Raw genomic sequence first — 19,128 nt, forward strand, 5'->3', positions numbered from 1 at the left:
GAGGAGATGGCCTCAGGATCCAGGGTGATCCCCAGAGGTACACAGTGTCGCCCACAAACTCACTAGTTCTGTAGCTCTGCACAGGTGACAAACCTATTCATGAGTATCTCATATTCTCACAAGTCTGGGAAGGTGTGACCTTCCTCATTCTACAGATGAGGGAGCTGAGGCCCAGAAAGGTTATATGTATTAACCAAGATGGCTCAGAATCGAAATAACAGAGCAGGGACTCTAACCAGGTCTTCCGTCGCCAAGCCTGAAGTTCTTACAGGGCAGACGGGTGATTGCTCAGGGCTCGTGCCCACTACAGGGCTGAGAACAGGCCCCCGCACACCCTCCAGGGAGGTGCCAGCTGGTGCCAGCTGCCATCTTCCCTGGGAGCTACAGAGATGACTTCACAGTGACTGGGGAGAGCTGCTTTACCTTTTGGGCCAGGGAACAATTCTGCTATTTCAGGTGGAGTATGCTGGGTGGGAAAAAGAACCCTGTTAAGTATGAGAAAAGTCAATGGACTATGTATATGGGATTCTTGAACTCAGCTACACATCGGATTCCTTGGGACCTTTTACATGGCCTCCCAGATGCCCAGACGCCATTCTCAGATCAGCTGATCCAGGGACTCTGGCTGTGAAGCCCAGGCACTGGAGTTTTAAAAGCTCCCCCACACTTACTACCATGTAGTTAGGGTGTTGGATCATTATGCTAGATAATCTATACTACCTCTCTCTTTTTCAAATGTAGTTGATTATATCCTGAACTAGATCCTGAATTCTAACTACATTTCTGAACTTGTAGACTTAAACATAGTTGTGTTTTCCAATTTGAGAACATATAAAGCAACAGAAAATGAAATGCGTTCTAAAATGAAATCTGCAAGACTTTCTTTGGATTTTAGCTTTCCAATAATTTTTGTTTTATATGTTCGTAGGTTTCTAAGTGATTCTATAATGTGGTCTTCTATCCACTAACATGAATAAATTCATTTTACCAAACATATTCTCTGAATTGATTCACATAAATATTAATATAAATGTTTCCAAACATGAATATAAAGGGGCAAAGTAGAAAACAGTGGTCCCTGAGGAGTTTACAGCTGTCATTAGTTGGCTTAGTCCATTGTAGATTAATGTGGAGGGTGAGCCAAGGGACTCACTGAGGGGAGAGAAGGCAATCCCATAAGGGAAGGGTCTGCAGATGTGAACATCTGCATAATAAAAAAAGACATGAAAAAATCCCCCAGATGTGAAATACCCCCTCTGCTTGAATCTAAGAGACATCGACTGCCAAATAAAGACCTAATAAAATTCTCCCTACTCTTTCAGAAAACCTAGGCCTTCGAAGCAAACTTCCAAAAGGACTTCCTGGAAATTTCTAGAGAGTCTCTCTCATTTGTCTCTAAACCATGTGCCTTGCTGGAATGATCCTTCTGGCTACCAAATTAATGTATTCTGTCAGTAAGTGCCTTTCTTGGTGATTTACCATGAGGAAGACAGGGAGACAGAAGGAGCGTGGGGGAGTGAAACACCAGCCCCTAATAATTTCTTCAAGGGGCAGAGACCACGGAAATTATGTGAATGTTCGCAGAGCTTACTGCTGGCCTGGCTGCCTCCCAATGCAGTTGTGTATCACTCCTTTTATAACTTCTAAGGTTTTAAAGATGAAAATGCACCCCGCAGGGGAAATTTCATTATTGCTTATAGCTTGCACTTGATAAGCTAGATACTTTACAGAGGGGCCCAGAACCAATCAAACTCCTCTTCTAAACGAGCTTTCTCCCCCAAAACCTTAAACAGCTGAGGGCTTGATCAAAGGTGATGGTGAATCAAGGATGAAAGTTGTAACAGAGGCCAAGGGGATAACCTTGGGGGAAGTCAAGGGGAAGAAGATACTTGAAACATTTTGCCAACCGCGATTCAAATGACTTTTATTCACAGCATGAGCCTCCTCACAGATTCCAGAGTCAACACATGAGCAAACTGCTCCCTGGGACTTCAGAGTAATATTTAGCACTTAGAATAACTTCTCTGGCACTTCTTATCCCAAGGTAGTTAAAAAACATTAATTAAGGATTTAATTAGTTGTTTCAATTTAAGTAATAGAAAAAACATATCTAATTACAACTGGCTTCCTGAGCCTCTCGGAAGAATTAACCAGTTGATGCAGACGCAGCCCTATTTATCAGATCTCTGCCTGCTTTCCCACTTCTTTCTTCCACCACTACAACACGCACACACGCACAGCATTCATGCCACAGATAAAAGCAATGATTTCTTGCTACATTTTTTGCCCCGAGGGTCATCTTACTTGAAATTGATCTTACTCTTGCCCAAAGCTAAAGAGACAGGTTTCCCCGTGGTAGGAACTGGATCTAGTTCCCTGTTTCCCACACTGAGCAGGCGTCTTGTACACAGCAGGTGCTCAACATGTGTTTACTGAATGTGTCTCTGATGAGAGGACCTTCCATCTCACCCCCAAAACTACAGCTTAAGATCTAGCTGGGGAAGAGACCTTCTGATCCCAGCCTGCAACAAACACACAGGCCTCGAGACCCCACAGGGGCTCCCCTTCTGCAGCCCAGCCTGGTGCTGCTGGGGGCTGGGTTGCTGTGGGAGGGTGCCTACAGAGCATGGTCCGGGGTCCCACCGGCACTTGGGCTGGCTCACTGCCCTACTGGTGCATTTACACTGGTCAGAAGGACCTGGGCAAGGTCTGCTGCCAATCGGTATATCGCAGTTGCTACTCGGTGAAAACAACACAAGTGCCCATATGGGTCTCAAGCTCGGAAACATGCAAGACGGTGCTCTGTGTTTAGCCTTCCTAGTAAAACAGTCCATGGGGGGTGATCCAGCCCTTCTTTGCTCCTGAACCTTTCATCACAATTTCAAATTTTAGAGACCCTGGAAGAATTCTGCCTTGGGCTTGAACACAAGAGAGCCCTGAGGTTCTCCAGAGAATAAGAGTGATTAAAGTCTGTCTCTCCTAGTGTCTGGGGTTGGCTTCCATCTCAAAGGTGACCTCTCAAGTCAGTCATGGAAAGAAGACAAGGATGTCTGAAAGGGCAGGGAAGTCTCCGGTGGCGTGAGACATGTTTGCAAAGGGGTGGGAAAGAATGAGGAAGAAGCAGAGGTGGGGATAGTGAACATTAGTTAATAGCAAAAGAGTACAAAGAAATGGAAAAAGATGTACCTATGGTTCCTCAGTACTGGTTCAGTCATCAGGCCTAAACAATTAAGTATTCTGATCAGAGATGGCCTGCTTATGATAAATTAGTTGCAACAGCTGTAGGAAAGCACACTAATAGTCCGCAAGGAGAGTGACAAATAGCTTTCTCAGCACTTCTTGGAGCAAACAAAAATGAAAGCCGAAAGGTGTTCAGGAAGACATGAAACAATCAGTGAGGAGGCTTGCTGAGAGAAGAAAAACGTTCTCAAATCTCATTTATGATAACTGTCCAAAACGTCTGGGTTACAGTGTCGGAATGTTAAGGAAAAAGTGATTTCCTGAACATTCACGAGAAATCCTCTCCCTCTAATCAAGCACTATTTTCAGAGGCTTCCTTTTTCTCTTAGCAGTATGGTATGCTTTACCTGATGTGTTCTGAATAGCCAGGTTACTCGGTTCTTAGGACAGCCGCAGCAAAATAATCCTGCCCCGGTTTCTGGCCCAGAGCACCACCTAACTAGCTGGGGTAAGGCGTGGTTCTTTGCTTTCTTTCTGCCAGTTCTGTTTGGCATAAGAATGAACGAGGCTGGAGACAGACTGAGAGCCACACAAGAAGGCTAAGGGTTTGCAATTTGCTGGATTGAAAAAATTACTCAGATGGGAAAATATACGTCTCAAATATTTCTTCTTTTCCTTGGTGTTTGTTAATAAAAATGAGTATTTGGGGGGCAGGAGGTTGTAATGGCATTGACAAGATATCCACCAGACAGTTGTTGTGGACAGGGCCAGCTGATTTTCCCCCTAAGGAAAGTGGACTTCGTACAGGATGTTGTCCCCTGTCCTCCATCTGGATGTCTTGTGCACATTTTTTGTCACAATTCCTGGACAACCTCTACGGAAGTGCCCTGCTCCCAGGCTGGAACAAGCAGGAAGATGTGTTTGTGTGACCATTCCTCACTGCTCCATTTTAATATGGGCTCTAGATGCTCAAGCAAGACAATGACCTTGGGTAACACCTTGTTCTTTATTGTATTCTTATTTCCTCCCCAATCTAATCTGGCAGCACTGGCCTCTGCTGGAGAAAGATGTGGTACTTCCATGTTGGGGCGGAGGGGGGACACTCTGCTTCTTGCTCTTGGGGGCCTGTGACAGATAGATGAGACATTCCTTCCCCGAGGCTGTCCTTCCTGTGCTAAACTCACATCTCCATTCTCAGTGAGATCTGGTGGGAGTGGATTTGTTCCCCTAACTGAGAAATCTCAATTCAGTTCAGGAAAACAAAAAACAAAACCCCTAAAGCCATAAAATGAGGCAACCTACAGAAATCCCACGGAACATACGGAATCAAGTGTTGTAAGCTAAAAAGCCTCCATTTCTGCCAGTATTTCAAATCTGGTTGTGTGGTTAGAGGCGAATAGGTAAAATGAGGGCAGGGAAACTTTTATACTCTGGTGTGTGGTTTCTGGAAAGCCCAGAGTGGAATGTTTGCTGAGGGTGACCTATTTGGAACCACACCAACAACTTTTGAAATACTGCTTTCTGGATTTCAGTCAGATGCACATTTAAATCCAAGTCTGGGGGAGGAGCAAGGGCTTAAATAGAGGATTGCCTTCTTCCTGGCATGAACTTATCTTTCAGGAACTGGAACCTGTTTACTAGGACCCCTGAAAGCAAAGACTGTTCATTTACGTCTTTTAAAATCACATGGCTGATTCCTCTACAGTAAGAGTGGTGGGCAGGGCTGTGGGACTTGGGTGGGGGGTTGGGAGAGGCCCCAGGGGCTCCTCTATTTAACTGGACCAGGAAAAAAGATGGAAGGGTGTATTTGTTGGAGGTATTTTTAAACATCTGTTATGGGACAAACATAGCCCCGAATAAAGTAATTTCATTTCACCTCTCTTCTGGAAATGATGTGCAGAGCAGAGGTAGACCAGGGACTGTTGCCATCAGTGGTGATTTCTGGTGCTCCTGGCCACATGGCCAAGATCAGACAGTAGGCTTTTTATGGGAAGAGGGGGAGACATGTGGTTCCGTATTCCAGCTCAGATTCCCTCAGGAAGCTCTTCACAGACTTGGTTAGAAACTGTCCTGAAGTGAAACAGTTCTAGGAAAGCTACTTTCTTGTTCCATTTCCTGACACATACTTCTTCACGTTTATTAAAAATCTAGGTTAAAGATGTGAAGTCCCATCTTCACCTCCTCCCCACCCCAACCCCAGAACATCTGTACCAAATGATGAAGTCCGAAGGAGTGACCGAGATGTGCAAATACTGAAGCAGAGGAAAATTCCATTTGGTGAAGTATTTAGGCGATGGTTGCTGTGTCTGTGCAGCCATGGTGCATGGAGGGGGGTACAGAGGTAAAGGGGTAAGATGGCACAATCAGCTGCTGAATCTGGAAATGTCCCACTGGAGGGTTTAATCTCATTAACAAGGGCAAAGGGGCTTTTGTGCCTCCCCACACCCCAAATTCCTAACTCGACCTACTTATACTGGTGACAGAGCCAAATGAAGTTATCTGAGTTAGCAGGCAAGCAGATGAGGGTCTTCATCTATGGGATTTAGGGGTCACCAAAAGCCCTCTCTGGATCAATGTCACCTGTCTTCCATGCCCTGAAGCCTACATGTTCCCCTTTGGGCCCTTTGGCTTAAGGCCCAAGGGTACCTACAGATGTGAGTTTTGAGTCACAGCCCGCACCTCTATCAGGCTCAAGGCAAATTGGTTGATCAGATGAACAAGAGGCAGGGAAGAGAGTGTGTCAGAAACACTACTGGCAGGGGTACCTGGGTGAGGGGCCTGGATAAGGACATGAGGGAGCACCCAGGGAGTCCAGGTGGGGAAGAAACTTGATGGGGGTGGGGGACACAGAATGGGGAGAGAATGGAGGCCAAAGATGACCATACACTGACCATGCACTGGTCAGTGACCTTTCAGTGCACACAATTCACAAATCACCATAAGTTATACATGTGCCAGTTTACCCAGCACGTACCACAGTGGATTTAATCTTTGCATCGGATTAAAGGCCAAAGAAGTAGTGGGAACCCTCCTGGAAGCCATCCCTCCATCTCTGGGGTGGGCTTTGGGGTCAGTGAAGGAGATATCTATTATTAGCTCTCAGTTTTGGAAAAGCCTCATTTCCCTGTGAGTCAAAAGTCAGGTCTGAGCTGGACCTCTGTCCCCTACCACCTGTACGTCCAGGGCTAAGATCTCTGAGCCTCAGTCTAGGCCAACGTACTTTTGTTGAGCCTTACTTATATACCAGGCATGGACTGCATAGGCCCAGGAAGGGGTGCAAAGAGCTCACAGATCAGTAAATGTCACCATCCTTTCCACTCCATTATTGATAAAAATGAGAGCCTTGTATTTTCCTGACAGGTATCAAAAGAGAATGTGCCAGGCAATGCTCCATAAACTCAGCAGCCCTACAGAAATGATAGCACTTTTCCTGATAACGGACCAGGGTAGGGTTTCCTACATAGTTCTTTGAAGTGCGCACAGGGATTTTATGAAAATAAAAGCAATGTTCATAGTCATTTTTCTTCTACACATATTGCTTTGAAAGGTGTGCCATGCCTGGGGACTCAGGGAAGTTGCATGGGGTGGCTTGTGTACAAACCACATTTTGTACTCTCTGTATTTGGTGCTTTGACATTTGGGGCCTTGCTGACCTTGGAGAAACTGCTGCTTTCAGGGTTGGTCAATTCCTAGAAATAGGGTACGACTCACCTTCCAGTGCACCTTTCATAGGCAAACCAATCAATCTAGAGCTCACAGCCCAACCATATCCTTTATGGGGCTCTGACACTCTGGGCTACTATCCACTTGCCCTAATCACTCAGGTCCCTGAGAACTAGAGACAAACCCCTCTACCCAAGAGCCTACTAAAATTATTTAAACCCACCAAACTGAAGTCTGTTTATGCTGCCTCACTCAATCTTTTCTACAGAAACCACACTAGGAGGCTCCTGCCCACATCTCCTACTCTCCCTGCCTCTTGACCTACCCTGGTGCTTCCCCGTGTGGCCTCCACAGTGTCTTGTGCCATTTTTAGAGATCTGTGAGCATAAACCCATTTGTTTTCAAACAAATCTTGGGTATCCTTAAAACAGCGTGGTTCACGGGTGCGGGACATCTGATGTGCATAGGGACGGACATCATGTCCCAACAGCATGCCCAGTGGCAGGGACAGGCCTGTGTGCTGCATCTACATGTTTAATTTCAACATAGATTTGCTTTGCAACATAGCAAAGCACTGGGGTTAAGGGTAGGAGTTCAAGGTTAGAATGTGCACTTCTGATTCTTATGTGCATCAGTTTCCTTCTCTGTTAAGATGCGACGATGCCAATGGTACCACTTATAAGGTTGGCGAGAGGATTCAATGAGATTATCAATGCAAAGACTGGGCCCAGGACCTGGGAGTTAGGAAGCACTCCTAAGGTGAGCTATTTTGATTAACCCATTGTCCAATGTTTATTAAGAAGTAAACCTACAAAATCAAATTTGAAGTATTTCTTACAGTATGTTAAACTCTGTTTTACAGGTAAAAAATAATTGAATATTGGTGATTTCATAGGGTTCCATCTTAGAAATTCATTTCCCTCTGACATTTGTTGTGGTCTATTTTCATCCAAGTGAGAATGATATTTCAGGTTTTCCACCATTACATTTGGAGACTCTTGCCTCAGGAAAGCCCCCCTAACTCTGGTTTGTTCAACAGGCTCTGGAAAGACACTCTGGCACTCTTGGCTTTAAATTTTCCACTTTTCGATGCTGTGTGTTTATAGCAGTAACAGTTTCCAAAAAAAAAGAAAAAAAAATCACACATAATTTCCACATATTCTTTCAGGCAAACAAACATTGTCTCAACGTGAAGTGAAAATAAAGCTTTGCTGGTTAGGAAAAAAAAAAAAAACAACCCAGGTATTCACAATGAAGTCTGCCTCTTTCCTTGAAACCCTTTAAAATGTGATAAGCGACAGGAAGCTTCAAAGTGATATTCAGCAGCATAGTAAGGGAGAGTTGTGGAAATGTAAATGAACAAAGGATGGGACTGCTGCTCGGCAGCCAATCACAGGTCGGTTCCTTAATTAAGCAGTGTTGTCATGGAGACACGTGGGAGCAGCATCCCAGAATTTCCAGTCTTGGCACTCCGGGGGGCCAGGGTGCCTTCCCCTTCCTCGCACGCAGACACATGGGATGTTCTGCTATTCCAGCAGCTGGCACGATGGCCACAGCACACATTTTAAGCAAATTGCAAACCACTGCTTATATGAATTCAAGAATAAAGCTGTAGGAAGGAGCACCGTTAACGTGAGGAGTACCATTACGATTCCTATGGAATGGCATTTAGTATCACAATAGGGCAGTGTTTCTCAAAGTCCATGACCCCTTTCATCAGAGCCCCAAGGTTCTTTCCAATTGTACAATCCCAGCCCCACCCTCAGATCTCCTGAACTAGAATCTTCATTTTAACAAGGTGCCTCACCCAGTGAACTCTGCACCAGGGCTGGCATCATGCTGGGTGTTCTACCAGGCGTCTCGTAGGTCAATTTTTTGAACTAGGCAGCCCAACCAGCTACCATTTACTTGTGTGGTTCATAAAACATTCATCTCTTGAGGTTTAGGAAAGCCTTTCAGATGAGTCGGGTTAGACATGGTCAGGCTTTGGCTTTATCCTGTTTGACCCAGATTTAGGGCCCCACTTGTGTAAGCGGACCTGTCTTCACTTCCAACCACTTAGGAACCCTGTTTGGGTAGGTTCCCAAAGGGCCCCAAGTTAGCCAAGGAGCCCATCATCCAGGCACGAGCCCTGAACGTTAGGCTTGAAAATCACTTTGGCAGGACCAAAGTGTTTAGCATCTAGTTCAGGCTTTTAGACAAAGTATGTATATTTATGCAAACAACATACAACAGAGGATTGTTTGAGGGGGAAGGAAAGATCCTGGTCAGCTTCAGCATTAGGACTCGGGGCCATTATGTTGGCAGATTCTAACGGAAACTCTGGGTCTAATTTGGTGGGTAAATGGACTCCATCGTGGGTCCAGAGGCTGCCCAAGCAGGGGTGCCATCAACTCCCTGGTGTCTCCCTGGTGTCTCCACCTGCCCACCCATCATTTCTGTGCCTCATCTTCCTGTCTCTTTTCCTTTGGTATTTTTCTCCTTTCCTTCCCTCTCTCTCTCCCATCCCTGTCAACTCTTCCTTCTGTTTTTCCCATCTTTGTGGTTTTATGAAATGTCAGATCATTCAAAGTGGTTTGTTTTGTGTTGAGGTTTGAGGAGTGAAGCAAACAAAAGGCAGGCCTTTCTGTGCTGGGCTCCACAGTGGGGCTGTGGGCTGGGGACTGTACTTCGGAATTTCCGCCACCAGGCCTGCCTTCCCATTTTCCCAGGGTCAAAAGGGAAACTGAGGGTGTCAGTCTAGTTTAGGGGTACAACCAGAGCTTGGACCATTAGTTATCTGGATAATTTCAGAAAGTAAGATTTTACACTTGGCTAATCTGCTTCATAATCCATCCAAATGTGGATTTTTCTGGCTCCTCATAAAACGGCCACTTTCCGTGCATTAGGGTCAGAGTGAGCAGAAGACCTATGTGCCAGACCCATGAGAACATGCTCACAGCAGTTCTGGAAAAAGGAGACTAAAGATGCAGAAACCAAGGTTATGGATCTTCATGTCACAGTGAAGCCCTGTTTGGCTGTGTGTAGGCTGAGCCTGTTCTTTATTAACTAGAAGCTGTTTCCCACAGTACAGAACTATTCCATCAGCCTGAAAATAAATACATGAATAAAGTGCATTTCAGTGGGACTTTGTGCACCGGCATAAACAAGTGTGGGAGTACGTTCTTCTCAAACGGGAGACAGCATTTACGAGCACAAAACGCATCTTGGGAACATGAAAATCCAAACGCAAATATGAAAAGCACGTATTCTCACTCCTCCTCCCTCAGGGATTCTTATGCCCCCGTGTGCACGTTTGCATGATAAAAGACACTGCCGCAATTATATGACAATTAAAGCTTACCATTGTTGTAAGAGCGAAAATTTCCTACAAATTTTATGTATTCATAAGTTGGAAATTCCTTTGGGTTCAAGCTGCCTCTGAGAAGATGGCAATAAAACTCTAAATCGTTGTCAGCTGGGCCGTTAAAGGAAAAAAAGAAAAAGGAACATGAATATGACATAGATTCTAGACTAAACAAGTTTATCTTTGTGTAACTTATGGGCTTTAGTCTACACACGGCCAGGACATTTCTCTCATTATGACTGACTTTTGGACATGGTTTTATAACCTTTGCAGAATAGGGGGTTTTCCCCCATAGTCTATATGGATATTTTTGCATTCTGTACTTGGACCCAATTAGTCTTAATTTGCTCCCAGATGTCTGTGGTTGCTTATGTCGGCATTGATTAGTTCTGGTTGTTTTCATATGGTGTATTAAAATAAAGCTGCTCATATAGAGCTGCTCTCTTTAATTTAATCTTTTCACATTGCTTTGAAGTAAAATCAGATATACAACAGGACAAATTATTCATGGAAAATGGACTAAGGCTTGAACAAGCACGAGGCACTTGCATTGCCTCCATCAACGTACATGGTTCAGCAGGCACTGAGGCCGCCCTTTCCATCCAGGTTGCCAATTTTGAGAAAAACTTTAAAATTCCATAAAAACTGGAAACGTATAGAAATAACCAGATGACAGCCTCGGGAGAGGAGAATTTGGCGTTTTGACCTAATTATTCAGTTTTCAGTTGGATACTTGGTTATTATATACATCTAGCTTTACAGTGCCCTCTAAAATAAGCAAGTCGACTGTTCCCTGATTTTTTGCAGTGTTGATTACCAAAAGACTCTCATGTTAAAAAAAAAAAAAAAGAACTTGTATTACAGGCAAAATGAATTCTTAAGCACCATGCTTTCAAATTTTCCACAGAGAAGTTAAATGTCATATGATTCTACTACATACTACTACTACATAAAACTCTAGTTTTAGCTTTAAATTTCAAATAAAATATACCTCTAAGGACTTTGGAAATACTCTGAGTCACAAGGAAAGCTGTTCTTAAAATTAGTTCTCCCTCTCTTAATTCATGCTAACCTCCTTTCCAAAGTAAAATTCTTATCTTTGTATCTTGTAAAACCAGTAAAGGTAAACTTACATTTTAAGTATTCTGGGGAGGGGGAATCTGTCACAAGCATATGGGAAGAGAGCATTTTATAAACTTCTGAATGTTCTTGTTCTGGAAGAAAATTTAATAAATTCTGATCCATGACATCTGACTGAAAAAGAAAATAAAGAACAAAGGTACACACTCAACGAAGATGAAAAACAAAAGCAAAACCAAAACCTGGACATTCAGGACCATTTAGAACTGATCTCTGAAATGAAAAGTCCAAGATCTGATTTTCCACAAAGACTCTCAGTTCCATCACTCTGTAATCCTGGATTATAATCTAGAACGTGTCACTTGTTCCAATGCAAATGTGTTATGGTATTGCCCAAGGGCCCACGAGAAAAGTAAGAGTTAAATTAGACAAATATGCAGACAGTCCCACTCTTCCTGGAGGAGCCCCACCTACCAGCACTCCTGTGTTCTGGCTGGGGCCTCCGTGTGAGCCCTGTCACTCGTGTGAAGGGTTGTAAATAATCTGTGGGGTTCCTTTTCTGACCCCCATTTCCGAATGCCTGTTTACTTCTTAAGATCCCTCCAATCGAAGGAACTGCACTTTTTTTCTGAGTGCTTGGGCACTGCGCATACAAAATGAGTAAGATGTAGAATCTAGCTATAGCATTGTCCAATACAACTGTCTGTGAAGATGGAAATGGTCTATAACGTGCGCTGTCCCTTACAAGAGCCACCAGCTACGTGGCTATGAACACTGAAATGTGGCTGGTAGGACTGAAGACTGAATTTCTAATTGTATTTAATTTTAATGATTTTAATTGGAATTTAAATAGCCACATGTGGCTAGTGGTTTCCATAGTGGCTAGTGCAGGTGGAAGCTCACAGAGGAGAAAGAGAAGACAGGCACGTCTCTTGCTGCCTTAGTCTCCCTCGATAAACTCATGCTTTCATACATTTTTGAAACATGACCTGCAAACACTCTTAAATTTGTATATCCAGGCAACTCTCTGTTGTGTGCCCCCTGAGAACCTGAGATTCACATGCATCCCTAATGTCCTCATTCTTTTGCGCCCATATCTCCTCTTCCCTCGAGCTCAATGTCCCGATGCCCGGTATTGCCAATTGGTCACTTGCCCATCCCAGACACCTTGGTGGCATTCTCAACGTCTCCCCTTCTCACCCTCATCTTCACATCCAAATGATGTTCAAGTGCTGTGAGACGTTCCTCCCTCAAATTCTCTCAGATCTCCTCACTTCTCTATTTCCATGGCCTCAACCCCCAGTCTAGATCACCATCATCTCTTATCTGGGGAATGAACTGACCAAACTGGTCTTCCCACATCAACTTTTGTTCCTGTCCAACTTATTCTCCATCAGCAGCCAGAAGGAGCCTTGTATCATCAGATCAGGTCACCCCCTTGCTTAAATCTATCTAGCGGCAGGGCACCTGGCTGGTTCAAGCCGTACAGCATGTGACTCTTGATCTCAGGGCTGTGAGTTTGAGCCCCATGTTGGGTGCAGAGCTTACTTAAAGACAAAACAAAACAATACAAAACAAATCAAATACTGTCAGTCAGCTTCCAAATGCTCCCATGACAAAGTCTGAACCTCCCCATTCACTTCTGAGGCTGCGTATTACCCACCCTCTAAACTTCCTTCTTTCCAGTCTACCAGGTTTGCTCTTCCCCACACTGCACCCTGAGGCTGGGACATCGTGCACTGCTCCTTTTGTCTGGCTAACTTTTGTGCATCCTTTAGGTCCCTGCTTTGAAGGCACTGCTTCTGAGAATGCATGCATAAATGCCACCCTGACTGCTGTGGCTCTGGCCTCTGAAGCCCCTTACTATGCGCCATATTGAAACCGCTGGTGAAGGGCAAGTCTGCCTAGACCACACTGGCCTGTGTCACGACAAGGTGGGGAGAACCCTAGAGGTTGGGACTGAAAGCTGGCTCTACCCCCTCAGGGCTGCGCTTTGCTCAACCAAAAGAGAAGGAAGCCAGGAGCTACTGGTCAAAGGGCACAGAGCAATCACTCAATGGATGCTCAGTGTGATTAAGTGTTTAATAACCCTTTAAGAAAGTTCTTGAAGTTTTCTTGTTCGTTCACATGCTGATGTGTATCCTCTGCCTGCCCCATCCAACAGGAGCCCCAGGAGAGTAGGGGTCCTATCTGCCTTCATCTTGATATGCCTGACATCTAATGGTGCCTGGCCTTAAAAAAAAATGCATTAACTAGCTGAAAGAAGTAAAAGGAGTAAAAACAAGACACCCCTAGAACACTGAGCATGGTGTGCTGAATCCAATCACAAGGACCGAGAGGCTTTCAGGGAACAATTCCCACAGGCAGGGATCCTTGAGTGGGATCTGGGGGACAAGATGGCGTCTTCAGGGCAACCAGGGTGCTCTAGGCAGGGGGCACAGCATGCACAGAAACATCACAGGGGAGGGAGGAGAGCAATGGAGGCAGGGGTTGCAAAGGGAAGTGAGGCCAGAGCAAAGAAGGTTGCAGAGGAGAGAGTGCCCTGTCCTGTGTGCCTGGGATGGGGAGATGGAACCCACTGAGGGCCTAGAGGAAGGCACTGTACCAGTGCTTTAAAGAAATCCCTTAAGGTTTCTAGTCTGAGGAGGGAGGGAGCACAGGAAACCAGATTAGAGATGGTCAGAGTCTGAGTAGGCACAGGGAATGGGGAGATGTAATGCACAGGAGAAGGGAGAGTCCAAACAGGTCATTCAACAGCATAATCCACCCAACACTGAGGGCTACTGTGTGCCTGCCAGCCACTGCCTTTGGCACTGGGAAGAAACACAACAAAGCAGGCAAGCCCCTTCCCTTTTGCAGCCAGCATTCTAGAGGCTGTGAGGAAGGGAGATACCAACTTGGTGGCTGATGAAGGACAGGAGGAGGAAAGGAAGGGACTCCCAGCTCCATTGCACCCTGGCTTGGCTTGATCTCTATTGGCAAAGACTCTGCAAACCCTTCACTAGCCTGTGCTATCATTTTCTCATTCAGGCTTTCTCCAAGTTCCTTCTGATGTTCTTGATTTTATTGTAAGCACATTCCCTTTAGTTTTTTAGATGCTGACTAATGCTCAAAGACAACAGTATTCTTTCTTCTTAGAGACATTTCAGATACAAGAAAATGATGACGAAGTCACTCCATGGCCTTTTCTTGGAGAGCCAGGTGGAAACCCCTTCCCCTGATGTATGACAGGGAGCAGGGTTACAGGGCTACCTGACCTTGTTGCTCCTGTGGATGGCAGTTGGCAGGTCACAGGGGGCACCTCAGGCTACAAGTTCTGCATAGAATAAAGGTGAATCCTGGATGGAGATTGGTGGGAGGGGGGAGGCTGTGAGGATTATGAGTCAATACATGCACGTAAAGTGCTCAGAGCTGTGCTTGGCACAGAGCAAGCTCTCTCTCTCTCTTCACTGTTATATTACTATTATGCCATTTCAACATAACAACCAACACAAACAATGATAATTTGAAAATTTAAACCCTAACGCTTACCGGAGAGTAAATTATATATGCAATTGAACTGTCCCTTGAATGAGCTGAGCTCTGCTTATTAAAATCACAGCAATTACAGAGACAAGGGAGGGCATTTGCCATCTGCAGCTATCTTCATAGCTGAATCACAGTGTCTAGAACATCATTTACCTGTTGGAGGTGGAAGGTTCTCATTCTCAACTTACTGGGATGTCCTTGGCTGCTTTATCTTTACCAAGAATACTTTCAATACGAATGCCTATTCCTAAATTCCAAATTGCATATCTCCCATGTTTCTTCTTGGGGCCCCATGGGGGCCTGGGGATGATCTGGAAGTGCTTCGGGAGGCAGTGAGGCATTTTCCTCTCACCCTACAAACCAGCAGCACCAGATTAGTCCTACCCAGCAAAGTTAAGTGAGAGCCTGCACAGGGAGCACACAGAGGCTGGCCAGCTGAGTTGGAAATGAGCTGGGTGGACACTCTGTCCAGCAATGTCCCAAACGGGCCCTGGCAGTTCTGGCTGGAGATGTGTTGGCCACAATTGCAAAGGGCAATTGTGGGAAGTCCTGGAGAAGCTTCATACTGCGAAGAGGCAGGAATGAGCTCAGGGAAGCAGTCAGGCCCTTGATCTCCCTAAGGGGCCAGGAAGCTGGAAGCATAGTCGATATGTTTTGATGCAATTTAGATTCGGAATCAAACTGATGGCCAAACAGTAATGCTTTCAGAAGACAGCACTGCAAGTGGCTTTGACCTTAGAGTAGTGAAGAATTAATTAGGGTATAAAAGGTACCAATTATGAAGAATCTCTATTCATGAAAAGAACCGAGAGAGGGAAAGGTAAGCCACAAAATGAGAGAATATGTTTGCAACACACACACCATGGTGTTAAGTCCTAAAATTAAGGTTCACTGTTAACTGCCACCTTGTCACCTGGCAAAATCGGGAGGGCCTCGATTTTGCACAACTGAAAGTTCTCCTTCACACTCTGGCTCCATGGATAAGGTCCCCTAGCTAAACAGTGCTCCTTATCAAGGGGGACAGGCACAGTTCCTGCTCATCCCTGACTAGAGGGTTTAGTTCCCTGCCAGCCTGTAGAATTATTCAAACAAGCCAGTCTCACTCCTGTGGGGATCAGGGAGTACCTCACCCCCTTGTTACTAGGAAGCCTGCTTCTCACAGCCCCTGCTGGTTCACTGTTCCAGAGCGCGGCCCCGTGTGGCCGTGCGTCCTCGCCCTCCAGGTTGTAAGCATACGTGACTTAAACAGCTATTGAGCTCACGTGTCCAGTATTGGGTGTTGTGTGTTCCACCGAACCTGTATCCCTAAGGCAGAGTGAGTAGGAGGCAATTCAAATGACCCCTGACACAGGACGAGTATTGAGAACATGGAAAGAATGCTTACAAATCATTACAAGAAACAAACTAGACAATCCAGTAGGAAAATGGCAAAATACCTGAACAAGCACCGTGTTCACAAATGAGGAAATCCAAATGGCTAACAAACATATGCAAAGATGCTCCATCTCATTAGCAATGGGGGAGAGACACAAATCAAAACTCCATGAGATGCCGTCATGCATTAGGTTGGCAAACAGTAGGAAGCATGACAATCCAAGTTCTGTGGCACGGAGCACTTGGAACTCAACTCTGCGGGTGGAGGGTTGATGGGTGCAACCACTGTTAGCAACCTGGTATTACCTAGTAGCGGTGAGGGTGAACCTACTCTATAATCCAGCAATTCTACACATAGTCCCTATAGGATGCTTGCAGATGTCCATCAGGAAACACACGCAGCATGTTCACAAAAGCCCTAAGACTTCCGAGCTGGAACAGATGCAGAAATTTTAGCCCATTCCTCCAGTGGAATACTGGGCAGCAGTGAAAATAAACCCATGACAGCCACTACTAACAGTGTGGGATGGATGGATCTCATAAACCATGTTGAGCAAAAGGAGTACATTTCCTATGGCTCTATTCTACATGAAGTTAAACAAAAGGTAGTACTAAATTACAGTGTTCAGTGACAGATCACAAGTTGGTAGAACTGCAAAGAAAAACAAGAAAGCAATGATCTCAAAAGCCAGGAAGATGGTCACCTCTGGCTGGAAGGTGGGGGTATGATGGGAAAAGAACAGACAGGAGCTTCCACGGTCCTGGCTATATTCTGTTTCTTCACCTCAGTGACAGCTACCTGTATGTCCCTGCTCACTTTATCGTCAATTTAAAAACTGAATGTATGTTTTATACATACTTTTGCATGTATGCTTTATAAAAATCAAAAGGCACATTAAAATAAAAACAATCTAACTGGTGACCTGGACTCTTTCAACCTGTGACCAACTCTGAGCTGCATGTAGCCACACCTGCCACACCCCTCCTAGACAGAGGGACCCCCAGCTTGGCCCCCACCAAGAGCCACCTTTGACCAGTTGACTGGGATCAGGTAGGTTCTTCCAGCAGGTGAGGGCAGGTGGAGGGGGAAGGGAGGGCAGAGCGATGTTTCCTGGAAGGTGTTTCACGGACTTGCTGCTACATTGTGTGGTAACACAGCCCAGAGCTCTGTCTTTCCTATTCATGACCTCCTCTCCCTGCTGTGACCCTCACCACGGGAATTTGTTCCCTTATTCCACTTTGATCTTGCACTGCTTGCTGGAGCTTAGGAGAACCAGCATTCCACAGAAGTAATTTTTGGTCTGTAGATTTCTCCAACTTTATAATCACTATGCCCTAGATTATCTCCCACTGGGGAAGTGGTGTTGTCCACGCCCATGTTTCTCACTTCTGAGGCACTTCCCAGAGCTGTTTGCAATTGCTTCTGAGGTAGCAGCCCCATTTAAGACCTCAGCCCATCACCCAGTGAACACTTAGCCACATGGGGTCTGTGCTCAGGGCTAGAGACAGGACTTCTGCTTTATTAGCCTAGCATGATCCCCCTCATTCAGCAAACATTGCAATCATTAACAAATCAAAACAACCACCTGGGAAGATTTTTTAGAAACTCAAACAAAAGTCCAAACAGGAAACATAGATTATGCCTACTTTGAGTCTCTCATTTGGTTCTGCCTCAGCCATATGATTCTTTCCCAAGTCTGTCAGAGGCATGTGACTTAGAGTCCCTTAGATCTTTCCTGGAAAGTTTTCATTTCGGAAGCTCCCTCTAGCCCTTGGTCTTCCATCTGCACACTCATCCGCCATGCCCATGTTTCTTCTTTGACCACCAGTGTTTGTTAATTCTAGATACTGAAATGTACTGGTGTCGCCACCACAGGAAAGTTTTGACTTTGTCTTAACATCATTTTCTTCTTTGAGCTATTTTCTTCTTTTTTTCTCTATCAAGTTGGGAGAGAAAGTTCTAGCATGTTTCAGCAGAAGATTGCTATACAGAAATCTATCACGGGAGCTTTTGCCATGTCTGAGTTTCTGGTAGTAGGAAGGGGACAGAGAGACTATAAACCTGACAGTCTCAAAATAGAAAGGAATTCTTGCTGCTTTTTGTCCCCCAACCTTCCCAATCATGGATGGGCCTCCAATCCCAGGCCACGCAAGTGATAGTGGGACCTAACCCCTGGTGTGCCAGCCTTTGATACCGATGGGGCCCTGCTGCCGGGGCCCACAGCCTCCTGCTCCCTGCCCACACTGCGTCTCTGTTGGACGTGCCCTCCCTCAATGGCCACCTCTCCCACGAAGACTGACCACTACCTTTCAGTTCTCCATCCTCTCTTCTTAACCAGTCTCCCTACCCTGAGAGTACACCGAACTTTACTCTGTCTTATATAGAATTCTGAGTAGTGGTTAAGCAACCAATCCTAGAGTCAAAATGCCTGAGTTCAAATTCCAGCCCCACCACTTACTGGCTATAGAACCTGAAGCTCTCTGTGCCTTAGCTTCTTCATCTTTGAACTGGAGTAAGTACCTATCTCACAGAGTCATTGTAAGAATTATAAGGGTAAGGAGAGCGAATGTGATATAGCTCTAGCTCTGTGCCAGGTACTAAGTGCTTTACACATATTCACTCATGGGAGGCACTCTTAGTGGTGCCTGGCACATAGTAAGTGCTCAATACTTGTTGGCTATTTTCCGATTAGTCCCTAATGGTTTTATAGGTGAAATCTCTCAACAAAACTGCAAACCCTTAAGGGAAAATAATCTCACGTGGGCCTTTCGAAAGGCTGCATTGTCTGTGGACAAGTCCTCGGCTCATGCTGAGTAGTAACTAAGTCAGACTCAAAGTGAATTAAACCAAAAGCAGAATTCCCAAATGACAACTCCAACCCTTGGCATCAGGAATACACTGGAGCCAAGTGGTGATGAGCTTGGGCTCTGCAGGCAGTCATGCCTGGGCTAGGCCC

General features: G+C 45.4%; 1 protein-coding gene across 7 annotated transcripts in view; it reads right to left on the bottom strand.

Annotated features, from left to right (window-relative positions):
* The window catches only part of NPAS2 (neuronal PAS domain protein 2), a 162,173-nt gene that overhangs the window by 30,833 nt on the left and 112,212 nt on the right, over positions 1 to 19,128 (bottom strand). For 6 of the 7 annotated variants that reach the window (XM_053890570.1, XM_019451610.2, XM_019451752.2 and 3 more), the window contains 2 exons: positions 11,323 to 11,443; positions 10,187 to 10,300 (listed from right to left, as the gene is read on the bottom strand). In XM_053890570.1, the coding sequence (XP_053746545.1) occupies positions 10,187 to 10,300; positions 11,323 to 11,443 (235 nt within the window). The remainder of the gene's footprint in view (positions 1 to 10,186; positions 10,301 to 11,322; positions 11,444 to 19,128) is intronic. The other variant, XM_053890573.1, reaches the window with a different exon arrangement.

Source organism: Panthera pardus, unplaced genomic scaffold (assembly GCF_024362965.1).
Source record: "Panthera pardus isolate Hobbes unplaced genomic scaffold, ASM2436296v1 HiC_scaffold_25, whole genome shotgun sequence".
Lineage (NCBI taxonomy): Eukaryota > Metazoa > Chordata > Mammalia > Carnivora > Felidae > Panthera > Panthera pardus.